General features: G+C 46.0%; 1 protein-coding gene across 1 annotated transcript in view; it reads right to left on the minus strand.

Annotated features, from left to right (window-relative positions):
- LOC311504136 (C-terminal-binding protein 2) overlaps positions 1-21,201 on the minus strand; it is a 103,320-nt gene that overhangs the window by 35,820 nt on the left and 46,299 nt on the right. Inside the window, exon 2 of the mRNA XM_084567133.1 lies at positions 18,651-18,862. Within this exon, the coding sequence (XP_084423259.1) occupies positions 18,651-18,708 (58 nt within the window). The 5' untranslated portion in view covers positions 18,709-18,862. The remainder of the gene's footprint in view (positions 1-18,650; positions 18,863-21,201) is intronic.

Consider the following 21,201-nt stretch of genomic DNA (forward strand, 5'->3'; position numbering starts at 1 on the left):
CCCGAAATAGCCAAATGATCCTTCTCAGCAAACATAACAAGTCATCAGATGAGGACACGCAGAGCACAAACACACACACACACACACCTATTTTTGCGATTAGAGCTTTGCATTTACCTTTAGAGGTAAGGAGGATGCGAGGACTCATCAGGAGCGGGCCTCCAGTTAATGATATTGATCATCACAGGCTGACGGATGGCTCGTAAATGCACGCATAAACTCATTATACCTTTAAAGAGCCATCAACAGTTTGACAGTCGCAGCAACTCCCAAGTGAGACAAATACCCGAACCTCGCGGCCCTACTTTTCAGCCCAGGAATAATAATACTTCGCTCCTGACCCCCGCGCAGAGGTCAGCTGCTGCTACTATCGCAAACACACACTCAAAAACACTCAAGCTGTCACAAGCAGGGGGAGACCAGCTGTTCCCCATTCGCTCGAAAAAAAGGCTCCGCTCCCTCCGCGGGTTGGCCGGCTTCACAGAAACCATTAATCCCTCTGTGAACGCAACCGATGGTTTGGAAAGATCAACCATGAGAAAAAACGGCCAGGGAGGGAGAGAGGAGAGGAGAGGGGACGGGGCTCCGCGACACTTTTCCTTTCACTTTTTTTTTTTTTATTTTATTTATTTTTTTTGCTAAGATAAAACCACAGCAGCGGAAAAATAGATTTCCCCGGCTGTATTTCCCCCCGGACACAAACAATACAGGGGTTGAGCGGAGATAGAGGAGCAGATAGTTCATGTAACATGTACCAGGTTCTCTGGGAAACCGGAGCCACGTGACGGAGGGGACAGCCTACAGCGGAGTTGATGCTGTTTTGCAGTTATTTTTGCGTTCAGTTTGGTTTCAGTATTGAGTTTGCTTCCTTCAGTTTCAGTTTTACCTGTTTCTCAGTCATCCATGTCGTGGTGCATCCAAAATAAACAAACGTGAAACAACTTGTAGCGCTTGGTGGGAAGATTATTTATTTATTTATGTTTTAAACGTGTCAAAAAAATGCTCCGAACTGGAGAAAATATATGTTCTTTTTTTTAGTTCTTTTAACAAAAATGTTTCGGAAAAAAAGAGTAGTTTTACTGCACCACACTTTTTACTTTTACTTGAGTAGATTTGTGAAGAATAAACGCTAAGGCTCTTAAGCAGGGGTGTGAAACGCACTTTAGTTCAGGCTGCCAGATACAGATCACTTTGATGTCAAGGGGGCCGGACCAATAACACGATAGCGTATTTACCTATAAATAAGGACAACTCCAAATATTTCCCTTTGTTTTAGTGGAAAGACGTTCATTCTGAAAATGTTTACATTTAATGACTGGACATTTCTTAAGAAAAAGAAATGCAATTTCTGTTTAGTTCTAGGGCTCAGTTATTATGTCCACAACTCTTACTAAATCTGTGTGAATCCTTGAAAGAGCAATTACTTTTATTGGAAAAATTGCAATTAATGTTTTCAATGTAATTTTTGCACCTTTGGCCAGATTAGACCCTCTGGTGGGCCGGTTTTGGCCCCCGGGCCATATGTTTGACACGTATGCTCTGAAGGCTCTTTTAGAGTACTGCTGGACATAGACGCCGTAACCTACGTACGTAGCCTACGCCGGTGCAAGACATTTATACTTGTGAGCCCGTCAGTCTGACTCGCTCTGTAAAAACGCCTCCCAAACACTAGGCGGCGCTGTGTCTTTTTTTGTTTCTACTTCCTGCTTCACTTTCAACAATGGCGACTGAAACTTTTGCCGAAATTTCGCCAAAGACGAGTCGTACAAATGTGTTGCATCTCCGAACCTCCTCAGTTAACCTTTCCCTCGATGTGTTCAATCTTTATTGATCCAATACAATCAATTCGAAAATTGCGGAGATGGAGAAGCAGACAGAAAAATTAAAGCGGAAACGAGCTACTACGAAGTGGATCAAGCTGTTGCGGTCTGCGTCGCCACGGCGCTTAGTTACATATCTGGGGACGTGAACGTCAGGCTACGGTGTTAGCTTCTGCGTCAATTTGACGTCAATGTTACGTAGAAGTCTAAACCACCTATTACTCCGCTACAGTGGGCTACACCCGGGCTCGTTACTTTTTTAAAAAATGTATTTATATTTTTTTTTTACCATTTATTCTGCACATTAGATATGCTTTATTGATGCCGCCAGTGAAACTAGTATACGTAGTATACTAGTATACTACATACTAGTATACGTAGTATACTAGTACACGGCTGCGTTTCGCCAATCAGACATAACCGTGCAGTCACATGACCACACAGAAATGTCACGGCACAAACTCTTCACATGCAGCAGACAGTGAATGAAAACAAATGTCAGGGGTCACCGTCTCTAGTGCTAAAGCTGAAGAGGATAAACACCCCCGGCTTCATATACAAAGCATGTTTTGGAAAATACCAGAAGTTGCACATTATTTTATATTTTCTCAGAACGTCTTTTCACTGAATACTTTTTAACTTCTTCTTCTTCTACTTCAGTAATTCTATTTTAAAGCACTGCTACTCTTTCTCAAGTACAATTCTGTTCTACTCTACCTACCTCTGCACATCAGTGATGTGAACAGTGATTGTTTAACAGCACAATCCGAACGTATAAAGTGCAGTCAGAAAGTTTTTTCTTATTGATTACCATTTTTTTAGATGAAGAACAGACTGAGGGCCGAAATGAAGTGTCCAAATATTAAATATTGCTTATTTGAGTTTTCTTTACTTGTCAGATAGTTTTCTGTGAAAGAATTTAAAGACACGAGGGACTGAGTTCTTACATCATTCATTTAACGGATGGCTATTTGGTGTTTGTATAAGAGCACGGTTAGTATTATAAAGCTCTGTTTAATGACCCCTAACTGACACCGTGTCAGCCGAAACCTCTCGTCTGTGTCCGCTCATTCATATCAGTGGGATTAGCGAGCATGACAGAGACTCCCACTGACACGTGACGCCTCGATAGTAGCATCAACACACACAGACACACACACACACACACGCTCACACGTATGCATACACAAAAGTGAACAGCAGGCTTTCCCCATGCTAATTCTGTGCCTATTCCTAGACGGGTAGCTTAAGCCATTAGCCCTGCACAATAAGAGCGGCTAATACTTCCACCCAGGAAGCACCGAGGCTGTTTACATGCACATGCACCGCGTGTGTCGTGTGATTTCAAAAGGACAGCCACGGCCACCTTCACCTCTTGCTCTTATTTTGGAGTTTGCGTCCCAACGTTTGGAACTGGCATTCACTTAGACATGTACCACCCACTTAGAGCAGATCAGGCGCCACCAACCCATAGCAATGACACTTCTGGATGGCAGCAGCCAACATCCTGTTACCAGACACCACAGGACACCCTCAGAAGGCCCATGTCCATTCTCTGACGAGTCACAACTGTTTTGGAGACACAAGGGAGACCGACACCATATCAAGAAGGTGGCCATAATGTTATGACTGATCGGTGTGTGCAGCATGATAGTTGGAGCAGCATGGCGTATTATTCATTGCTCGTAAATCCATATATTCCGAGACGCATAGACTTTGAAGTTGCATGTGTTGGATCAAAGCTCTTTGCCTTCATAAAAATCAACGGCAGATTTTCTGCACAGGAAGACAGACACTACCTTATCTCTAGAGCACACACACACACACACACACTGGTGTGTCCAGGAAAAGGCCTCGCTGACACAAAGTGAACGCTCTTTCTGACTGGTTAGTGGAAAACAGGGCAGGAGTGAAATCAATGTCAGACACCTGAACAAAGCCGTTTAGCCAAGGACAGCTGAGAGCACATTAGGCATGAATCCTCGGGAACGTCCTTCGAAACACATGCAGCCAAATTAAAATCTCATTCAGGCTCTCACGGGAACCGTGCACTGGAAAGTTACGCCACTGTCATAACCGCAACAGTGATGGCTTCCACTCAAGGCTAAAGCTCACCGCGAGGGGAGGAAGCAGAGGAAACAACCTGGGCACCGGTGTCAGCAAGAGAACAGAGACTTATACAGGTGAACACGTCATCTGACACATCCCATATGGCTACAGAGAGATGCTGCCAAGTCCTGCTCTCACTCCTTCCTGTCAGCTTTAAGCCCCGCGCCCCCAAAAAGCCCCAACCCCCCAGCGCTGCCTGCTAAATCTCCAGCCAAGAAAAGTACAGCTGAAGATGTTCTGCGGATTATCTCCACAAGGAAACCACGTGCAAGTGTCCACCTCAGTTAATCTAATGAGCACACACACAACGCAGGCTACTACCGGCCAATCACGCCTCTAGCTAGCGGGGCGGCTATTCCGCCTCACGTGACGCTGAAGTTAGGTTTACCCACCTGTGCTGCTCTGTGGGATGCCACTGACAGACAGCTCCATGGCCAATGTGAGTGCTGCAAGGCGCTCTCCCTACTTTAGGTGGAAGGGAACTGTTGCAAGTAAGCTCGACTCAACCGCTTAATGCCATTATTAACACTACTTACGGCTTTAGCCAACCAAGGCAGCGCCTGGTGGAGAGGTGTACACAGGCAGGGCCCTCCCACCTGCAGCCTTTACATAAATACTTTTTAGATGCTACCAATCTCCTTTTGTGTTTCCAAAAGACTCCGCTTTGAGAATAAATTTGAATTAAACAGCACGGAAGCTCCGACAGCCTCTCGCGTAAATGTACACTTTCATGTGAGGCAATGAAAAGAAGAAGCGGTTTGCATCGGAGGAGATTCCAGCGGGCGCGAGAAGGAATAATGTGTCAACTTTTCATCAATGTGCACGTTTGAACATAAAACAGCCACGCGTGCAATAAGAGAGAGAGGCTGTTCGCGGAGCCTTTGCACAAAAACGGGAAGCAATTTCTTGAGACGTACGCTGCTCGGAGAGAGAGAAAGAAAGAAAGAAAGAAAGAAAGAAAGTGGCGGGGGGGAGGGAGTTAAAGAAATTTCATTAAGTGCCCTGCTGCATCTTATGATTTTCACTCAATTTTCTCCTGCCTCCAAACTGCAAAAGAGAAAGAGTAACAAGTGCAAATAAATAAATAAATGTGCAACACTGCAGGCAGAACTCCATTTTTCCCCCCTTTTCCCTTAAATGTGAAGATTATCTGCCTCTGATTACATGCGTTGCCTAGCAACACACAATTAAGAAGCACGCTTTCCGATGGGCGGCAAGGGCCGCCTGTTATCAAATGAAGTTATCAAAGCAACAAATGTCAGCTACATGCAAATTTGTTTGTTGTGCTAAAAGTGTTGCATGTTGCCGCCGCGACCTTGGGAAAAGGCATACATTCCCATGAAGCTCGACAAGAGGAGCCCCCACCATCCCCTCCCGGAGTTCGCTTCGGATTTCCTTGACAACACATTAAGTGAAGCCACTTCATAAAAGTCATTACTCTATAACAAGTGCAGCAGCCCACAGACCCATTAGAGAGGCAGGCAAGTTACAGGGTTGCGTCGCCCGAAAACAAGGTTAAAAGATTTAATTCTTCCCTGAGCTAATCAGCTTTCATCGGCAGGGAAATATATCGGCTTGTTAAGGAGAAATTAAGGCCTTCGTGTATAAAAAAAAAATAAAAAAATAAGCTGAGATGACGCCTCACTGGAGGATTCGCTCGCACTCATCGCTATTTGAGAGAGAAAAGTTCCACATGCAACTCAATGAAGGCCACTGAAAATAACAAGAATCTGCGGTTAAAAAGAAACAGTAACCAAACTGTGATTGCACACGTACGTAAGGCAAACTGAAGTATTGATTTAGTGATAATTTCCTTCAAGCTGTGACACTATATAAAAAAAAAAAAAAGCTTTAATAGAAATTGATTTTAACACCACATATCTTGGAAAATGTCGACAGTCGAGTGAAAACAGCAAGTTTATTTTGAAATTACTGGATTGTTGGAGGGTGGGTTTGATTTTAATTCGTCAGCGGAGCAAAAAAGACTGTTAGTTGTTTTTCCACTGCAGCCACAATTTGAAGGAGGGTGTCTATAAAAAACAGTTACCTGTTATAGACTATGCAAACATACATCCAATTAGTGTAAGTGGATTTGAGGCAGTTAATCCATTGATTAGGAGAGAGTGCACTGTAAAACAGAATGACAGTAACTCTGCATTAAGGAAATAAACTTTCTCTGGAGTGTTTAACTCTAGTCTAAAAAAAAAAAAAGAACATCAATAGCATAATGGGAGAACAGCTGGTAAACATAATCCTGTATTTAAACAGTGCTGTCTAATGTGTAAGTGTGCTAACCCTGACAAAAATCATGGCGGACAACTCCAAAAGCAAACTGTTGCTTCGAGAGGATTCCGACCAAGAACGAAAAGAACAAGACCAAAAACAATGTTGACCTCAATAACAGGAAAGCTGCTCATAAGATATGTTTCAACTTGATGATGTGAAAGGATCCCCTCTGGCAAATGACACAACTCTGTTGCAATACATGTATAAATGGTTTAAAAAAAGACCTCTCAAAGCAAAGCTGCTTAACTTGTCAGATGCATCTTACATGCTACTCCTTCATTCAAAAACAGCCTTTTTTTTTTATTTTAGCACGCCAGAAATCTATCATACATAGGATTAAGCCTTACTATGCATCGAATCTACATAAAACAAAATCAGAATTATAACCAACCTATAAAAAAAGAATTTCAACAAGGACAAGAGAGAACATAGGCGAGAGCGTTTAAAGGTATTTGTGAAAATGGTTAAATTTGAAATTACTTGTGTCAGGCGTGGTGGTCATAGTTGAGACTATGACAGGCGGACCGGTGCGTCGTCCTACCAGCTTGGTGTTGTTAAGGTTTTGTGCTTGGAAAGTGGATGAAGAAGTTACGGGAACAATGGTACTCTCTGGTGCAGTGTTGATCCCTTTCCGGAGAAGTTGTGGGCTGTGAAGGGGGCTCGGTGCTCCCACGGGCGATGCTGGGGGAAGGTTGGGGGCTCTCTTCATCAGCTCCATGGGGGAATAGGAGCCAGAGAAGGTTTTGGGCGCCGCTCCAGGCGTGCCTGGAGCTGGTGGAGGCTGTTGTCCGAGAGCAGACATGGCAAGACCAGTGTGCGCATTGTACATGGAGAAGGGTCTTCCCTGAGTAACAGCACTACTACATCCTCCAGGGCTTAGTGGAAAAGCTCCAGTTGCCATAGGCCGTGCTACTGGGTAGGTGGTGGTTTCCAGGAGATGTTGGGAGGGTGCGCTGCTGGGTCTTCTACCAAGAAATTCTCCCATCCTTGGGGACACTGTCTGTAAGGTGGTGGGAGGCTGCTGAATCAGGCTGGGGTCCATGGTCAAACCTTGGGGCTGCATGTAAAGGTCGTTGCGATGACTGAAGCTATTGGATCGGGTACGTGGTGCCATCCCTCCGGTCTTACAACCAAGCACCACACGGGACAGAACACGGGCCTGGGCCAAGTTAGGGGCCACAGACCGGACATCGTGATCCTCCATCATCGCCAGTGTGGCGGTGGAATCAAAGCCATGTTGCAGCAGGAGAGTAATTGTGCTTTCAGCCAAGCCTTCAGCCCGCAGGTAAGATAAAAAGGCAGGGTCCACCATCTTCTTAGGGTCTCCAGCACTGGGATGGTGAAGAGGCAAGCCGGATGTCATTCCAGCTGTGGCAGCCACCATGGCTGAGCTGGGGTCATAGTTGGGGTCATAAGGCAGCCTTTGGGAGGCTACAGCTCCATAAGCCCGGGGCAGAGCTCCGTCCATTCCCTGAGAAGCTGGGTCCACCACTGACTTGGTGGCAGCTGGCTGGCGGTGTTCCAGGGACAAGCTGTTGATACTGTTATAAGCTTGACGAGCAGAGAGAGACGATTGCTCAGCAGCGTAAATAGGAACAGGGGGCTGAACCCCGTAGACCGCAGGAGAGGAAGAGCGGCAACCAATACGCTGGACGTCTGGGATCATCTTAGATCCCAGAGTTTCCCTATACAAACGGCTCAGCTCATGGAGGGGAGGGGGAGGCGGTGGAGGAGGAGGCGGCGGGGGAGGAGGCGGAGGGGGAGGACGCAAAGGAGTAGGTGTAGAAGCTGAGGCCAATACAGAAGGTGTGGCCCACGCCTGTCCTTGATCCCAGGTAGGCCCCCCCGCCCCAGCGCTGGGCCCATAATGCGAGGCTGATCTGTTGAGCAAGTGCTGGTTATCCCTGTAAAACCCAGACTCTTCAAGCGGCTGACCAGATAAGGTTGCATCAGCCAGGTAGTAATCCTGAGGAGGTGCCGAGGCCCGGCCTGCCATGACTTGCCTGAGGTAGGTGCTACCGCTCAGATCTGGCACAGAGTTCTTCCTCAGTAGCTGCTGCCCATGCTGGTCCTGCTGGATCTGTCCGTACAGGGAAGCCTGGTGGATGGGATCCTGGTTCTGGTGAAGATCTAAGTGATGGTGAAACCACACTCCACTGTCTCCCCCACCTAGTGCCAAAGAATTCCTCCGTCCCGCCACCGTACCACAATACTGACAGCGACTTGCAGCCTCGCCGTTCTGGCCTTCACTCCATTCAGGACCTCGCTGGCCCAGGGAGCCACCAAAATGCGACTGCTCACTTGAGTTAGGCATCAGTGAAGACAATAACAAGGGCAGCTATAAAAGCGGAAAACAGAGCCAGGTATTGGGTTTCAACTCTCCAGTTACACTCACCCCCCCCCCCAATCAAAAGGGACGAATGGAGAGGAGAGAAGAAAGGGTGAAGCAGGAGTTACCCTTTTACCTGATCAGCAGCTGTAGGCTCCCCCTCCCCTCACACTTAAGTCTGTGCTATCATGTAGCTCCCTGCTGGCAGCCTATCTAAATAATTCATGCCTGGAAACATTAGAAATCCACGAGGAGACAGGTACAACATGATAAACACACACGTACAGTATACACACAGGCAGAAATAAAAGCAACACACCTTCAGGGCGAGGATCTACTCCATTCTACAGCAGGGACCATGCTTGTGCTGGGCATCACGGTTACCTTCCAAACTAAAAACCCGATGGGCGAGATATTGGGGTAAAAACACATGCTGGACAGCGGCAACAGAATGGAGGAGGGGACGAGACACGCTAATCCAATGGGGGTTGATGCACGCCATTGGCAGAGACGGTCCTCTCCTACACTGCGTTTTTGCCACGAGGGGATTAGCCTTCTGCTTAAATCCACTGCCTCCTGTGACATCACTTGAACTAGATAGTGTACACAGGCTGCTGGAGTGTAAACCTCCGGTGTTTATGGTACTCACTGTTCACCTCTCCACTGGCCTGCAGCCGGTATCCCTCTAGGCATGAATGGATCTTCCCATAGGGACGCAGGAGGTTGGGGACTGATATGTAGTAAGTCCCAGGGGAGTGGGGTGGTAACAATGGCCACTCGCTTAAGTATTGCTGAGGGTCACATTTAATCTGAAGGCTGCAAGAAGGAGGCCAGAACATGCTCCACTTGAACCATGGGGAATGCACAGCCTCCTCTACTGGGCAAGTGCAGATTTGCATATTTGAGTACCGGACACAAATGTATGCGGTATAGCAAAAAGGGTGACCAAAAATTAAGTCCCGCATATACACGCAATTCAGACGCCCTTCTGAATTTCCTAAAGCACTAGAAATCCAAACATTATAAAACAGAGAAAAGCAGGGCAACCTTAAATTTGAGAAGGTGCTATGAGTAAAGTGGAATTAGTGCTCGTCAGACTTATTATCAGGATTACAACACCCACTCACTTAATCAACGTGCTGCTTTGTTTCAAATCAACACGATTCCCAAGTTGCAGCCCTGTCAAGTGCCATTAACACGTTTGCTGCAGGAAATTAACATTCACATTGTCAATGAACGGGCAACTTTACGCTCCGTCTCATTTCCACTTGAACTTTGCTACTGCTGTACATAAAGCAGATGTGCAACGGAGCAATGCGGCTTATCTGAGATGTTACCATCAGCGAGATAAGCGCCAGTGTTTGCTCGCCGTGACAAGAGAAATGTAAACAGCGGCAGGAGGAGAAGAAGGCAGCTTTGATAAGTATGTGATGGGAAAAAGGCCGATAAGGCGAGAAGCTGCCAGTTTTGACTTCACCTCTAAGGCCAACAAAATGAGATAGGACAAGGCAGCAGAGGAGGAAGAGGATGGGATCGCACCAACTGGACTGTGACAACTAGATTGACTGCATGCTTGTTTCCATTCTGTGAGAGAAGGGAAATCGGCAACAGGGCTTTAAAATAACATTTTTTTTTTGTTTTTTTTTGCGGCAAGTCTCCAGTGGCATCATCTGGATGCTCCTGAAGCTAAGATGCTGAGACAGCGTGACCGAGATGGGCTAAATTTATAACAGTTTAGGACTCACAAGAGACTGCTATAGTGCTGGGTTTCTTTATGTTGTCCCACTACCTGTCAAGTCACTGGAGGAAAATGCTATAACCAGCTCCAGCTTGGAGCTTAAGTGATGCAATGATGATATAATATCAAATCCAATCAATAGATTATTATTATGTTTTTTTGAAATCTTGGAACATCCAAATTGGAGAACATTAAGTAGGTCAAACAAAAAGAAATCGGAACACCCCCCGTTTCCATCTAGCCTTGTGCGGTGCATGATGATGCACATGCAGAGGATGTTTCCTTTCATTAGAGGTAAAGCATACCTAGCAATTTCCTCGCAGTGATTTCTCAGCACCGTCCTCCCAGGCACGAGTCTCCCCGCGCTTTTTTGTCAACCGTGCGACACACCATTAATCACTGTGTTGTATCTCTCCGCGGCGGTCGTAGACAATAACTTCTTTTAATAAGCCCCTTCCAGGGCCCGCGTGTCACTCAGATCCCCGCTTCCTGACAAAATATTAATAACAATAATAAACATCTCAAGCGCGGTCGGGACGGTGTTGCTAAAAGTGAAACAAGGATATGGCGTATCATATCTCCCATCAGGCAAATTGCCGCAGTTCCCACAATTCATAAGCGAGAGGAGCCGGGGTACCGAATTCATCTTCTCCACGTTCTCCGACGTGCCTCTCCTGAGAGCTGCTCCATAATTAAGTGAGCATGCTACACCACACTCATCAAGCAACAGGGATCCTGTATTTGCAAGTATGAATAATACAATAAAAGAAAACTCCAAAACCCACACTGGATATTTGGTGAACGGCACCGAAATGTATGCCAGCACTCCGCTTGCTAGCTCACAGCCAGTCATACGGCTCTGTGAAAGACCTCTAGGTACAATGTGTTGAACAGACGTCCAGCAACAGTCATGCCTTTGGAGCAATCTGGCCATCTTTCTAGGGCACAGGACGCTAACGGCAGGACTTGGCAGGCAGCGCAGGCAGAGATAGCTGCAGAATGATTTAGATAGCTGCGACTCTACAACTGCCGAACCATTAAACTTTCATAGGGACTTCATAAATTAAAACCGTGACTGGAAGAACTTGAAAATTCTACTCAATTACTGTGATTGTACAGTATATTAAAGTTTTAACGAGCCTCTGGGCCCTTTTCTCATTCCAACACAAGCAAAGGGAGGAATGAGGGGTGACGAGGAACGAAAAACACATGGTACCAATTCTGGTCCGATGGCTTTCGGAGGGGTTTTACATCTGCTGCGCTATCAAGACGCCGTCCTCCGCCTCTTTACCACCTCGCATCTCTGCAGAGTGTGCCGCAGCATGTCACACATTTGCAAGGCCGGGAGGAGCGCGGGGCAGAGCGGGAGCCGCTACGGGGCAAGACCTCTAGTAGATTTGGTGAAGCATCTGATTAGAGTCTTGTTCTTCCATTTTAGCGGCTCGGTTTGTTCCATCTTTGCCTCGTGCGCGGCCCCGCTCTCCGCCTGCCTATCATTATCAAGCCAGTGGCCCATACTGCATCACAGATGGGGCAGACAGAAGGGAGAGACGACAGCCCGCTTGCTTTTTGGAGAGACGAGGAGTGTGCAGCTGAGTGAGAGAAGAGGGAGGGAAGGAGACGGGAGAGAAGGATAGAACAGAGAATACCATTTGCCTTCAGTTAAACGAAAGACTTTCGCATTATAAACAACCAAACTGTGGTTTTAGGCAGCGATGTGGTGGTGGGGGAGGTAAATGTACGTGCACGCTGAACTCTAATATGACATTTACAGTATGCACATCTCCTGTGGTGTTAATGCATGGTTTATAAAGGTCAGGATGCCCTCTGGCACTTTTTATTTTACAGGAGCAAATAGACCACGGTCTTTATTTGATCTAACGCGACAAGATACATATTCATCATTAAAAGGTGCCTGAATCCCAGCAGCCGTGCAAAATCCTAAGAAAACACCAACACGCAACCGTGGAAAATTAGCACTTTTCTGATCGGTTAATATTACGTCTGATAAAAAAAAAAAAAAAAAAAAAAATATTTAAGAAGTCTGAATGAGGGTTTGATGTCGGCATTTCACGCAGTTTCCAACCCTCGATGCTAAAGACACACTGCAAAGCAAAGGCTTCTTATCTGAACAGTGAAATATCTTCAACCACATACCATGACCTGGAAGACTTAAAATTTACACATACACTCAATCAGCCACAACATTAAAACCACTGACAGGAGAAGTAAACAACATTGACCATCTTGTGACAATTCAGTGTTCTGCTGGGAAACTTTTGGACCTGGCATTCATTCATTAATGTGGATGTTACTTAGACATGTAGCACCCTCCTAGACCAGACCAGACCATGCACCCCCACCCCGTAGCAATGACACTCCTTGATGGCAGCAGCCATCCCCAGCAGGATGCAGCCTGACACAGGCACACATACAAAAACGGTTTAGGAACAACTCAATAGAGGAGTAAAGGAAGCCATTTAGCTTCTCTAAACAGAGGAGGTGGACTGAGATATAATCTGCCATCAGTTTACAACACAGTCCCCAGCTAGTTAATAGACATTAGTTGCACCGGTTTCTGGTCGTTAACAGAAACAATTCAAACAAGTTTCTGATGGGGCTATACCCACAGAGTTTCCTATTCAAACCTCAAACTTCCCACCAGTCCCTTAGAACTGAAGAAGCTACTCTGATGAAACGTCTTCTCAAAACTCTATAAATCCATTTGGCTTTTTTTAAACGCTTTTTGGACGAACAACTCAAAAAAACATGAAGAACTGCACAAGGTGCTGACCAGGCCTCCAAATTCACTAGATCCCAAACTGATCAAGTATCTGTGGGATGATCCACAGAGGCCCCTCCCCACTTGCCAGACACCCTCAGAAGGCCCATGTCCATTCTCTGATGAGTCACAACTGTTTTGGAGGCACAAGGAAGACCTAAACAATATTAGGAAGGTGGTCATAATGTTATGCCTGATCAGTGTAGATGCCCCAACACAGTTCCCTCCCACATTTAGATCTTCTTCTTAAATTCAGTGCTCCCCTCCTTCACCATTCTCGGGTGATAAGCCCTTGAAGCCGAGTTAGAAGATGACTGCACTGATGCCTGCGTTGTCCCAATTATCCCAGAAAGTGCCGACTTAAAAATGCAATTTACTCAAATTAGTTTTCTTAATCTGAGATATTACATATTTCTTCTTAGTTCTGCAGAAGCAAAAAAAAAAAAGCCTTCAAGTCAGTCAGTCAATATGAGATCACCGTTTTATTTTATAGTTCACACAAAGTAAATCTGCTTATATATAAAGGAATATAATCAACACTAAAAAAAGAACTATTGTGCATTTGTTCAGCAACTGATGCGGATGAATTATATTCCTAATTACACCGCCATAAAGTGTCATCGCGTTACGCAACATGAATAAAATGCAGATGTTGATTAAAACATTATCTGACTAGATTAGAGCGGCTCTAATCTAACCCAGAGGGGGAAAGAGTATTGCGGTCTACAAGCAAAAACAATAATCTTAACAAAGGAGAAAAAAAAAACATGAATAAAATGGATCTGGAGCAGAACTGTCCTCCCTCCCAGCCGCTCGGCCCGCCGGTTGCCGCGGAACGACGAACGCCGGTTCAGCTCGAATCAAGCCGAGCACATGAAAGGACCCCGAGGCTGGCGGGAACGCGGGCCGCGGCGGCTCGCTCCTCGTCCCCTCAGACGACAGAAACGAATCTCTCCAGAGGAAGAGAGGGAAAGTCTTGTTTTTCTGTTCCTCATAACGCTAAATTAAAGCTAATGTTTCCCAGCAGCTGCTTTGATTGAGCTAACTAGCGGCTTTTGATAAAAAAACAAACAACAACAAAAAAAACCCCACTTGCAACCAGCTCCCTGCCTCCGTATTTGCAGACAGGCCAGATTATGCTAAATACATATCAAGGATTTTAATGGCTTAATCAGCCGTGTCATCTAGCCACCGGGTTTTCTGAGACGCCGCATTTGTGATCCCACTGCCATAAATGCCAATTTAAAAACAGCCTATGATATAAAAAAAAAAAAACACAATTTACACCTTGCATGGTGTTGGAAACTGCCTTGGATGACAAGTTTATTTTTTTAATGTTGGGAAAACAATAGAAACAAAAGGCGAAAGCTCTGTTGGACGGTGCAGAGAGAGTGTGGTCTCAGCAGACGTTTTATTTATTTATTTATTTTATCATTTAAAAAAAAAAAAAAAAGAAGACGAGACCGCTCCAGATTTTCACTTGAAAGCGATTGAGAGTAGACGGCGCGAATCACGGCTTCATCTGCTCTGTGTCTGTTTGCCAACTGCGAGCCCGGTTGAAGTGCGAACCTGGATTTAGATGAGTTGCTCCCCGACGGCGGCCAAATGGAGCCGGGCGGAGGATTCGTACCTGAACCAGAAGTGGTAGGCTCGCTTTGTGTGTGTGTGTCTTTGTGTGTGTCTTTGTGTGCGTTATTCTCCCTGCTCTGAGACAATCGCCATGGCAGCCTTATCACGCCGCTACAAGCAATCGGGGGGAAAACTCTGCCTGGTCGCTGGCTCACGAACAAATCGCAAATCACAAGCTGTTTTTTTTTTTTTTTTCCTTTTTTTCTTCTTTACGCCCTCACAATGTCCGCCAGAGGACTGATTCACTGATCTTATATGATGGCCATTTGGAGGGCTCGCGCATGTGTGTGTTTGTGTGTTTGCGAGTGTGCGAGAGGGAACGTCGGCAGGTAAAGCTCACCGTGAAGCATGCATCACAGCAACACCTGTTACCGTCTCTCTCTCTCTCTCTCTCTCGTGGGCTTTGAGCTCATGCCCGGCAGAGCAAGGCAAACTGTTGTTCCCTCAGGAATGACTAACTACCTCAGCTGTCCGACGCTCACAGAGATTCAGCAGCTGGATGAGAACTGCGACTGTAATCAGGAAGGATTTCCACAAACAAACGGCAACACCTGCGCTATGATATACGATGACTCACCTGTAAGGCTAAGCAATTACTCAGCGGTCTTTGACTTGCAGTGGACACATCAATGCATTCTTGTTCATACAAATTACTTAATACTTTTGGCCCTGACAGTTCGTTCAGCAGATTACCACCAGTATAAAACTACTGCCAGCAGAAGGAAGTAAGCAGCAAGCCTGCTAGCACCTCTAGTCTTTGCCCTCTTTAGCATAAACACAGTTTTATATGGGATTGTCTGGCAACAGATCAATGAGTTGATATCCACGTTGCTACTGATAGTTGGTTCCTAGTGGATGTTCCAGGCTCAGAACTATTGCTACTGTGTGGACGGAGCTATCTACTCGAAAAGAAAATGCAACCAACGACGACACTGCTCCATCTTGGTTCAGTTGATCCATCAGCGCGGTGAATTTGGAACTACAAAACCAAATCATGGATGGGGTTTTTGCGCAGTAAATATTTTGTCATATACACCAATCAGGCATAGCATTACAACCACCTTCCTAATATTGTGTAGGTCTCCCTTGTGCTTCCAAAACAGTTGTGACTCATCAGAGAATGGACATGGGCCTTCTGAGGGTGTCCTGTGGTGTCTGGCAGCAGAATGTTGTTAGTGGGGGCCTTTGAGGGGAGGGGAGCTAGGAAATTTGGCGGACAGGTCAACACCTTGTGCTGTTCTTCATGTTTTTTTTAGTTGTTCCTAAAGCGTTTTTGTGTATGCGCCTGTGTCAGGCTGCATCCTGCTGGGGATGGCTGCTGCCATCAAGGAGTGTCATTGCTATGGGGTGGGGGTGCCTGGTCTGGTCTAGGTGGGTGCTACATGTCTAAGTAACATCCACACGAATGAACGCCAGGTGTGTTGATGGTGAAAGCTACAGCAACTGCAAATATGGCGGACCCTGTGGAGCAGAACCGAGTGTTATACAGTAAATGTAACCAAGGTTGTAACCAAGGTTCTATGAATTCACCGTCTAGGGCCTGGTCTGGTCTAGGTGGGTGCTACATGTCTAAGTAACATCCACATGAATGAATGCCAGGTCCAAAAGTTTCCCAGCAGAACATTGAATTGTCACAAGATGGTCAACGTTATTTACTTCACCTGTCAGTGGTCATAATGTTGTGGCTAATCGGTGCATGTACAATCCCTTTTCACCACATATTTTACAGATTTTAGAAGTCGATTCAGGCAGAACGTGCTAAACTAAGCTAAGCTAAGCTAAGCTAAGCTAAGCTGGTCAATGCTTATGTTTAAACCATACATTTTTACCCTACTGTACCACACTACTAAATTATTTGTCTTGAGATGAACGGTCAAAGAGTCAAACCTCGAAATGGTTAAAAAGGATGTGGAAACAGTGATGAAAATACATTATTTTCTGTTAGTTTGATACTACTGGTAAACTCCTAAATTCTTTAAGATCTGTCTAAATTGAAAAAAAAATCCATTGTCCACCAGAACCAGAAACATGATGCAGTCAAAGCTTTGAACATCATAACAGAAAAAGGAAAATTTTTACCATCTAGTGAGGGATTTCTTAAAAGGAGCAGCATTGATTACATATAAGAATATTTTTTTATTATTATTATTTATATGGATTCTGCACTGTGATGTATTTTCCTAGCGTTTTGATTCATTTCTAGACTCTGCGAGCAACTGCTTCGGACCGAGAGTTCACCGCAAGAGCACGAGCTTTTTACAGGAAGCGTGGCATATGTCCTTCATTTCATGCGCGCAACGCTGAGGTGCTTACATCACGCTGCAAAACAAATATGCTGGCTCTGGGGGTAATGGTGCGTCTAGCTTCATTTTCCAGCGCTGCAGTCATGTCTGCTTTCTCCCTGCGCTGGCTCCAGGAGGGCCCAGCAGCTTAACAAGCCTCTTGGGGACCCAGACAGCAGAAAGGAGATGATTTTACCTCAGGTCACAGTCTGACAGACACACACACACACACACACACAAACATGCACAAGCCGGGCCGAGTCAAACAAGTGGGTTTAAAAATGCGCATTCGCGAGGCTTCAGACACAGTTTCTACACCCACACAAAGACCTCTATTTCTTGTTGCCTGGGCTGACTATGTAGCTATGTGCACAGCAGGGGGGGTCTATTTATTTATTTTTTTTTAAACGTGCAGGCCCTTCAATGCAGCACCGCCGCTCTCTAATCCGCAACCTAAAGCCTAATAATCATTGCGGTTCACGATGTAAAATTGGCTGCTTCTTAACAGGCGTGACAGGATGGAAACCATTCAATTCCCTGCGGTGATCCAACTTGAGCTCAGATGTTTAGAGATTCTCCATAAACATAAGTCACCCAACAGACACTCCTACACAAACACACCGCGCCTCGCAGACAGGCCAGAGCGGAGCAGTAATCTCATTTATGGCCGCCAGATGAGCGCTCGCTGCCGAGGTCAACGGCCGTACACTGTAGTATCTGACATGCGTTGTGTGCCAGGAAAAAATGATAGCGATCGATGGGCATCGATCACCGATAGGTGTTAGGGTCGCGCACGGATGGCTGGCTGGAGGATGTACACCGATCAGGCACAGCATTAAAACCAGCTTCCTAATATTGTGTAGGTCTCCCTTGGGCCTCCAAAACAGTTAGTGGGGATCAAGTGAATTTGGAGGCCAGGTCAATGCCTTGTGCTGTTCTTCATGTTTGTTTGAGTTGTTCCTAAACTGTTGTTGCGGCTGCTTCCTGCTGGGGATGGCTGCTGCCATCAAGGAGTGTCATTGCTATGGGGTGGGGGTGCCTGGTCTGGTCTGGTCTAGGTGGGTGCTACATGTCTAAGTAACATCCACATGAACGAATGCCAGGTCCAAAAGTTTCCCAGCAGAACATTTAATTGTCACAAGATGGTCGATGTTATTAATTTCTCCTGTCAGTGGTCTTAATGTTGTGGCTGATCAGTGTACGCAAATAATATCTCCTGAAGTGTGACCCCGTCCATCTGCTCCCATAAGCATTATGACAATCCCAGAACACACACACACACACAGGCCAGGCCAGGCCACCATCCCCTACTCACCACACACAGAGGTCTGCCCAGACTGGTTTTAATGTTGTGGCTGATAGGTGTTTAACAACAGGAGAAAAAAAGAAAAGAATCTACGCTAACTATTCAACTGTAGCTTGATATTTAGATGTTTGTTCACATGGGATTATGTCAGTAACTACAGCTCAGTCTTGACAGCGTGAAGCGAACGCTTGATTCGATGCGCTGCAGCTCCATACACATAAAAATCAATACGGAACACAGATCAAGTTTAGATGTTTACATGGACTCTGAGCGCCGTATTAAAACGGCATTTGATACGGCACGCTCGGCGAAGCGTGTGTGTGTGTGTGGGGTGGTGGAAGAAGTTTTAGGAAAGTCACATAACTTTACCTTCGCAGATCCGGTCCAGCCGCTGTCTCTTCACTTTGTGTTTGTCAGTCAGGGACATGGCGTCAAACACGGCACGGGACGGGGACGGCGCGGCTTCGGCTCGGCACGGCACCTTCTCCTCCTCCTCCTCCGCCACAAACACTGACAAGGTTCAAGACTCCTAGTGCACTGTCAGCACTATTCCCCGGGGCATACCGCCTCGGCACATACACCTACAAGAAAGCCACAAAGGAGAGCGGTTAAACACAATGCTGGGGCGCACACACACATACTGTATATATATATATATATATATACACACACACACACACACATTATTGATGTAAAAGCATGAAGAAAATCTCTGACACGGGAAGGCAATAAAGAGTCCTTGACTACAAAGTCACTCAGCCTCTTGCTCACAAAGAGCCGGGGAAGCTGCAGGCAATAGATATCTACAGTCACATTCTCACACACATGCTCTCAGATACTGTTGGTGACAAAGTGCTCCATTTGCTCCGGAGCTCCCGCGCTCTGAAAGCTCCACTTTTCTCCCGTTTGAAGTGTGTTTTCCTTTCCCTGACAAATGCTCATCTGAAGCTCCATCTGACTTGTCACTCGTCACATTTCTTATTGATCGCGGTGGCATTTGAGGTATCACGACTCAAACAGCAATCTAACTTTTTTCATTTATTTTATTTTTTTTTTTTTTCACTTTCGCCCGAAAAAGCCGTTCAAAACAAAGCAAACACAGGAATGAAATCAGATGAGAAGAGCGAGGGGGGGAAAATTTATCATCTATCACAAAGAGAAAGTCTCCCGGCTGCACCTGAAGGTTGGCTGTCATGCAGTGACACATTCAGGCCAACAGAGGGTAGTTAACATCTACTCACAGAGCCGCACACCATCTCGCTTACTTTACACATGTGCACAATATAGAGTCGCTTCATTACAGTCGGTTTTTCCCCTCATCCGAGCTCAGACTTTCCACCTTTTAAACGTGGATTTCTAACGCTGGCAGGCGAAAGCTGCACGCCGGCTCTCCGTGTGTGCTCACTTCAAATAAACAAGTTTTTTTTTTTGGGGGGGGGGGTGCACAGTTGCAATCGCACCTGCGAATGCTAAATTACACAAGTTTACAGTTTGGTATAATTGGCAAACATGCAGGTATGTATTTGAGCAATTGCATCTTGCAAAATGTTGCACTTGCGGTGCATAAATGAGAGAGGATCTGCCTCAATAGGAATCAAATGAATGGAACACAACCAGGATTAAATTAAATTCAACACCGTGCTCAATCAGGACCTTTCCTCCTAGAAGGTGCAGATCCCGGAAACATCTATTTTCTGTCAGAAAGCGTAAAGGCTACGGTTATCACTTAAAGTCTTCATCAGCCCTTCGTAGTCAGAATTTAGGGGAGAAGAAAAGAAAAGGACAGGACAGGACAGGACAGGACAGGACCGGACAGGAGCGACACTCTCTGGTGTAAGTAATCGGGCTGATGCATGAGTCGACCCGCGCTTCGGTCTTCGGTGGAATATCTCAGAATTAGCCAAGTCTGGAGCTCAAAGCCGGGAGGCGTCGGCGTGGGCGGCAAAATGTGACATTATCATGACACTTCTGCACATATGGGACCGTACAGTGCCATCGCACTGGGAGGTACGCAGAGAAGAAGCGCACAACACCATCAGGAAAAATCTCCCAAACATACTTATTCAAGTGTTTTCTCCGAATTCATCCTTTCCATTCATCTATTATTAGAAATATTCAGTTTTCATCTTTTTTTTTTGCAAAATCTAGCCCGACTATAGATACATATAGCCATATGTGTTATTACAATCGGTATAGAAAATGCCAAATTGCGAAACATGCGAGCAACGGAGGACAGACATATAATTAACTGATACGTAGATTATTTCCAAATTGTCTCAGGACGCTCTGCAGAACCTCCAGAGCCTGAGGCGCCGAGAGCGAGCACTGAGGGGACGGCTGCAAGGAAAGGCTCCTTGCAAATGAAAGAAACCTTGAGCAGCTCACATGTGCTTGAGGGTGGCGAGGTAGAGGGACAGAAGAGGAGGGCGGAGAGGACGAGAAGAGAGCAGCAGAACAAGCAGATGCATGTGGATAAAGCATGCATGCAGCAAAGAATCGACAGAGCCAGCGTTCAAAGTATTAACTGTAGAAAAGCTACACACAGAGTGCTCATAAAGTTACTGTTTGCGAGTGAGGCGGGGATTCTGAAGAGGCGAAGCCACATACGAGGTTATTTCCAGGGTGTCTTTCTCAACAATACAGCACTCCGGCTCCAGTGTGTTAACCGCCGCTGCAAGGCCTCACCCTGATTCATTTCAGTCTCCTCTCAGACCCTCCTCCTCCTCCTCCTCCCTTTTCATGTGTCCATCTCTGTAGAGCTGCTGCCTCTGAGATCTCTCACACGGAGTCATCAATCACCAGGCCCTCTTCCAGGGCCGTCCACTTATATGTGTGTGTGTGTGTGTGTGTGTAAAGAGAGTGAGAGTGGCGGAGAGGGTGGGAAGTGGAGAAAAGGAGTGCTCGCTGAGGCTAACTAGAT

This window comes from Chelon labrosus, assembly GCF_963514085.1.
Source record: "Chelon labrosus genome assembly, chromosome: 19".
NCBI classification, from domain to species: Eukaryota; Metazoa; Chordata; class Actinopteri; order Mugiliformes; family Mugilidae; genus Chelon; species Chelon labrosus.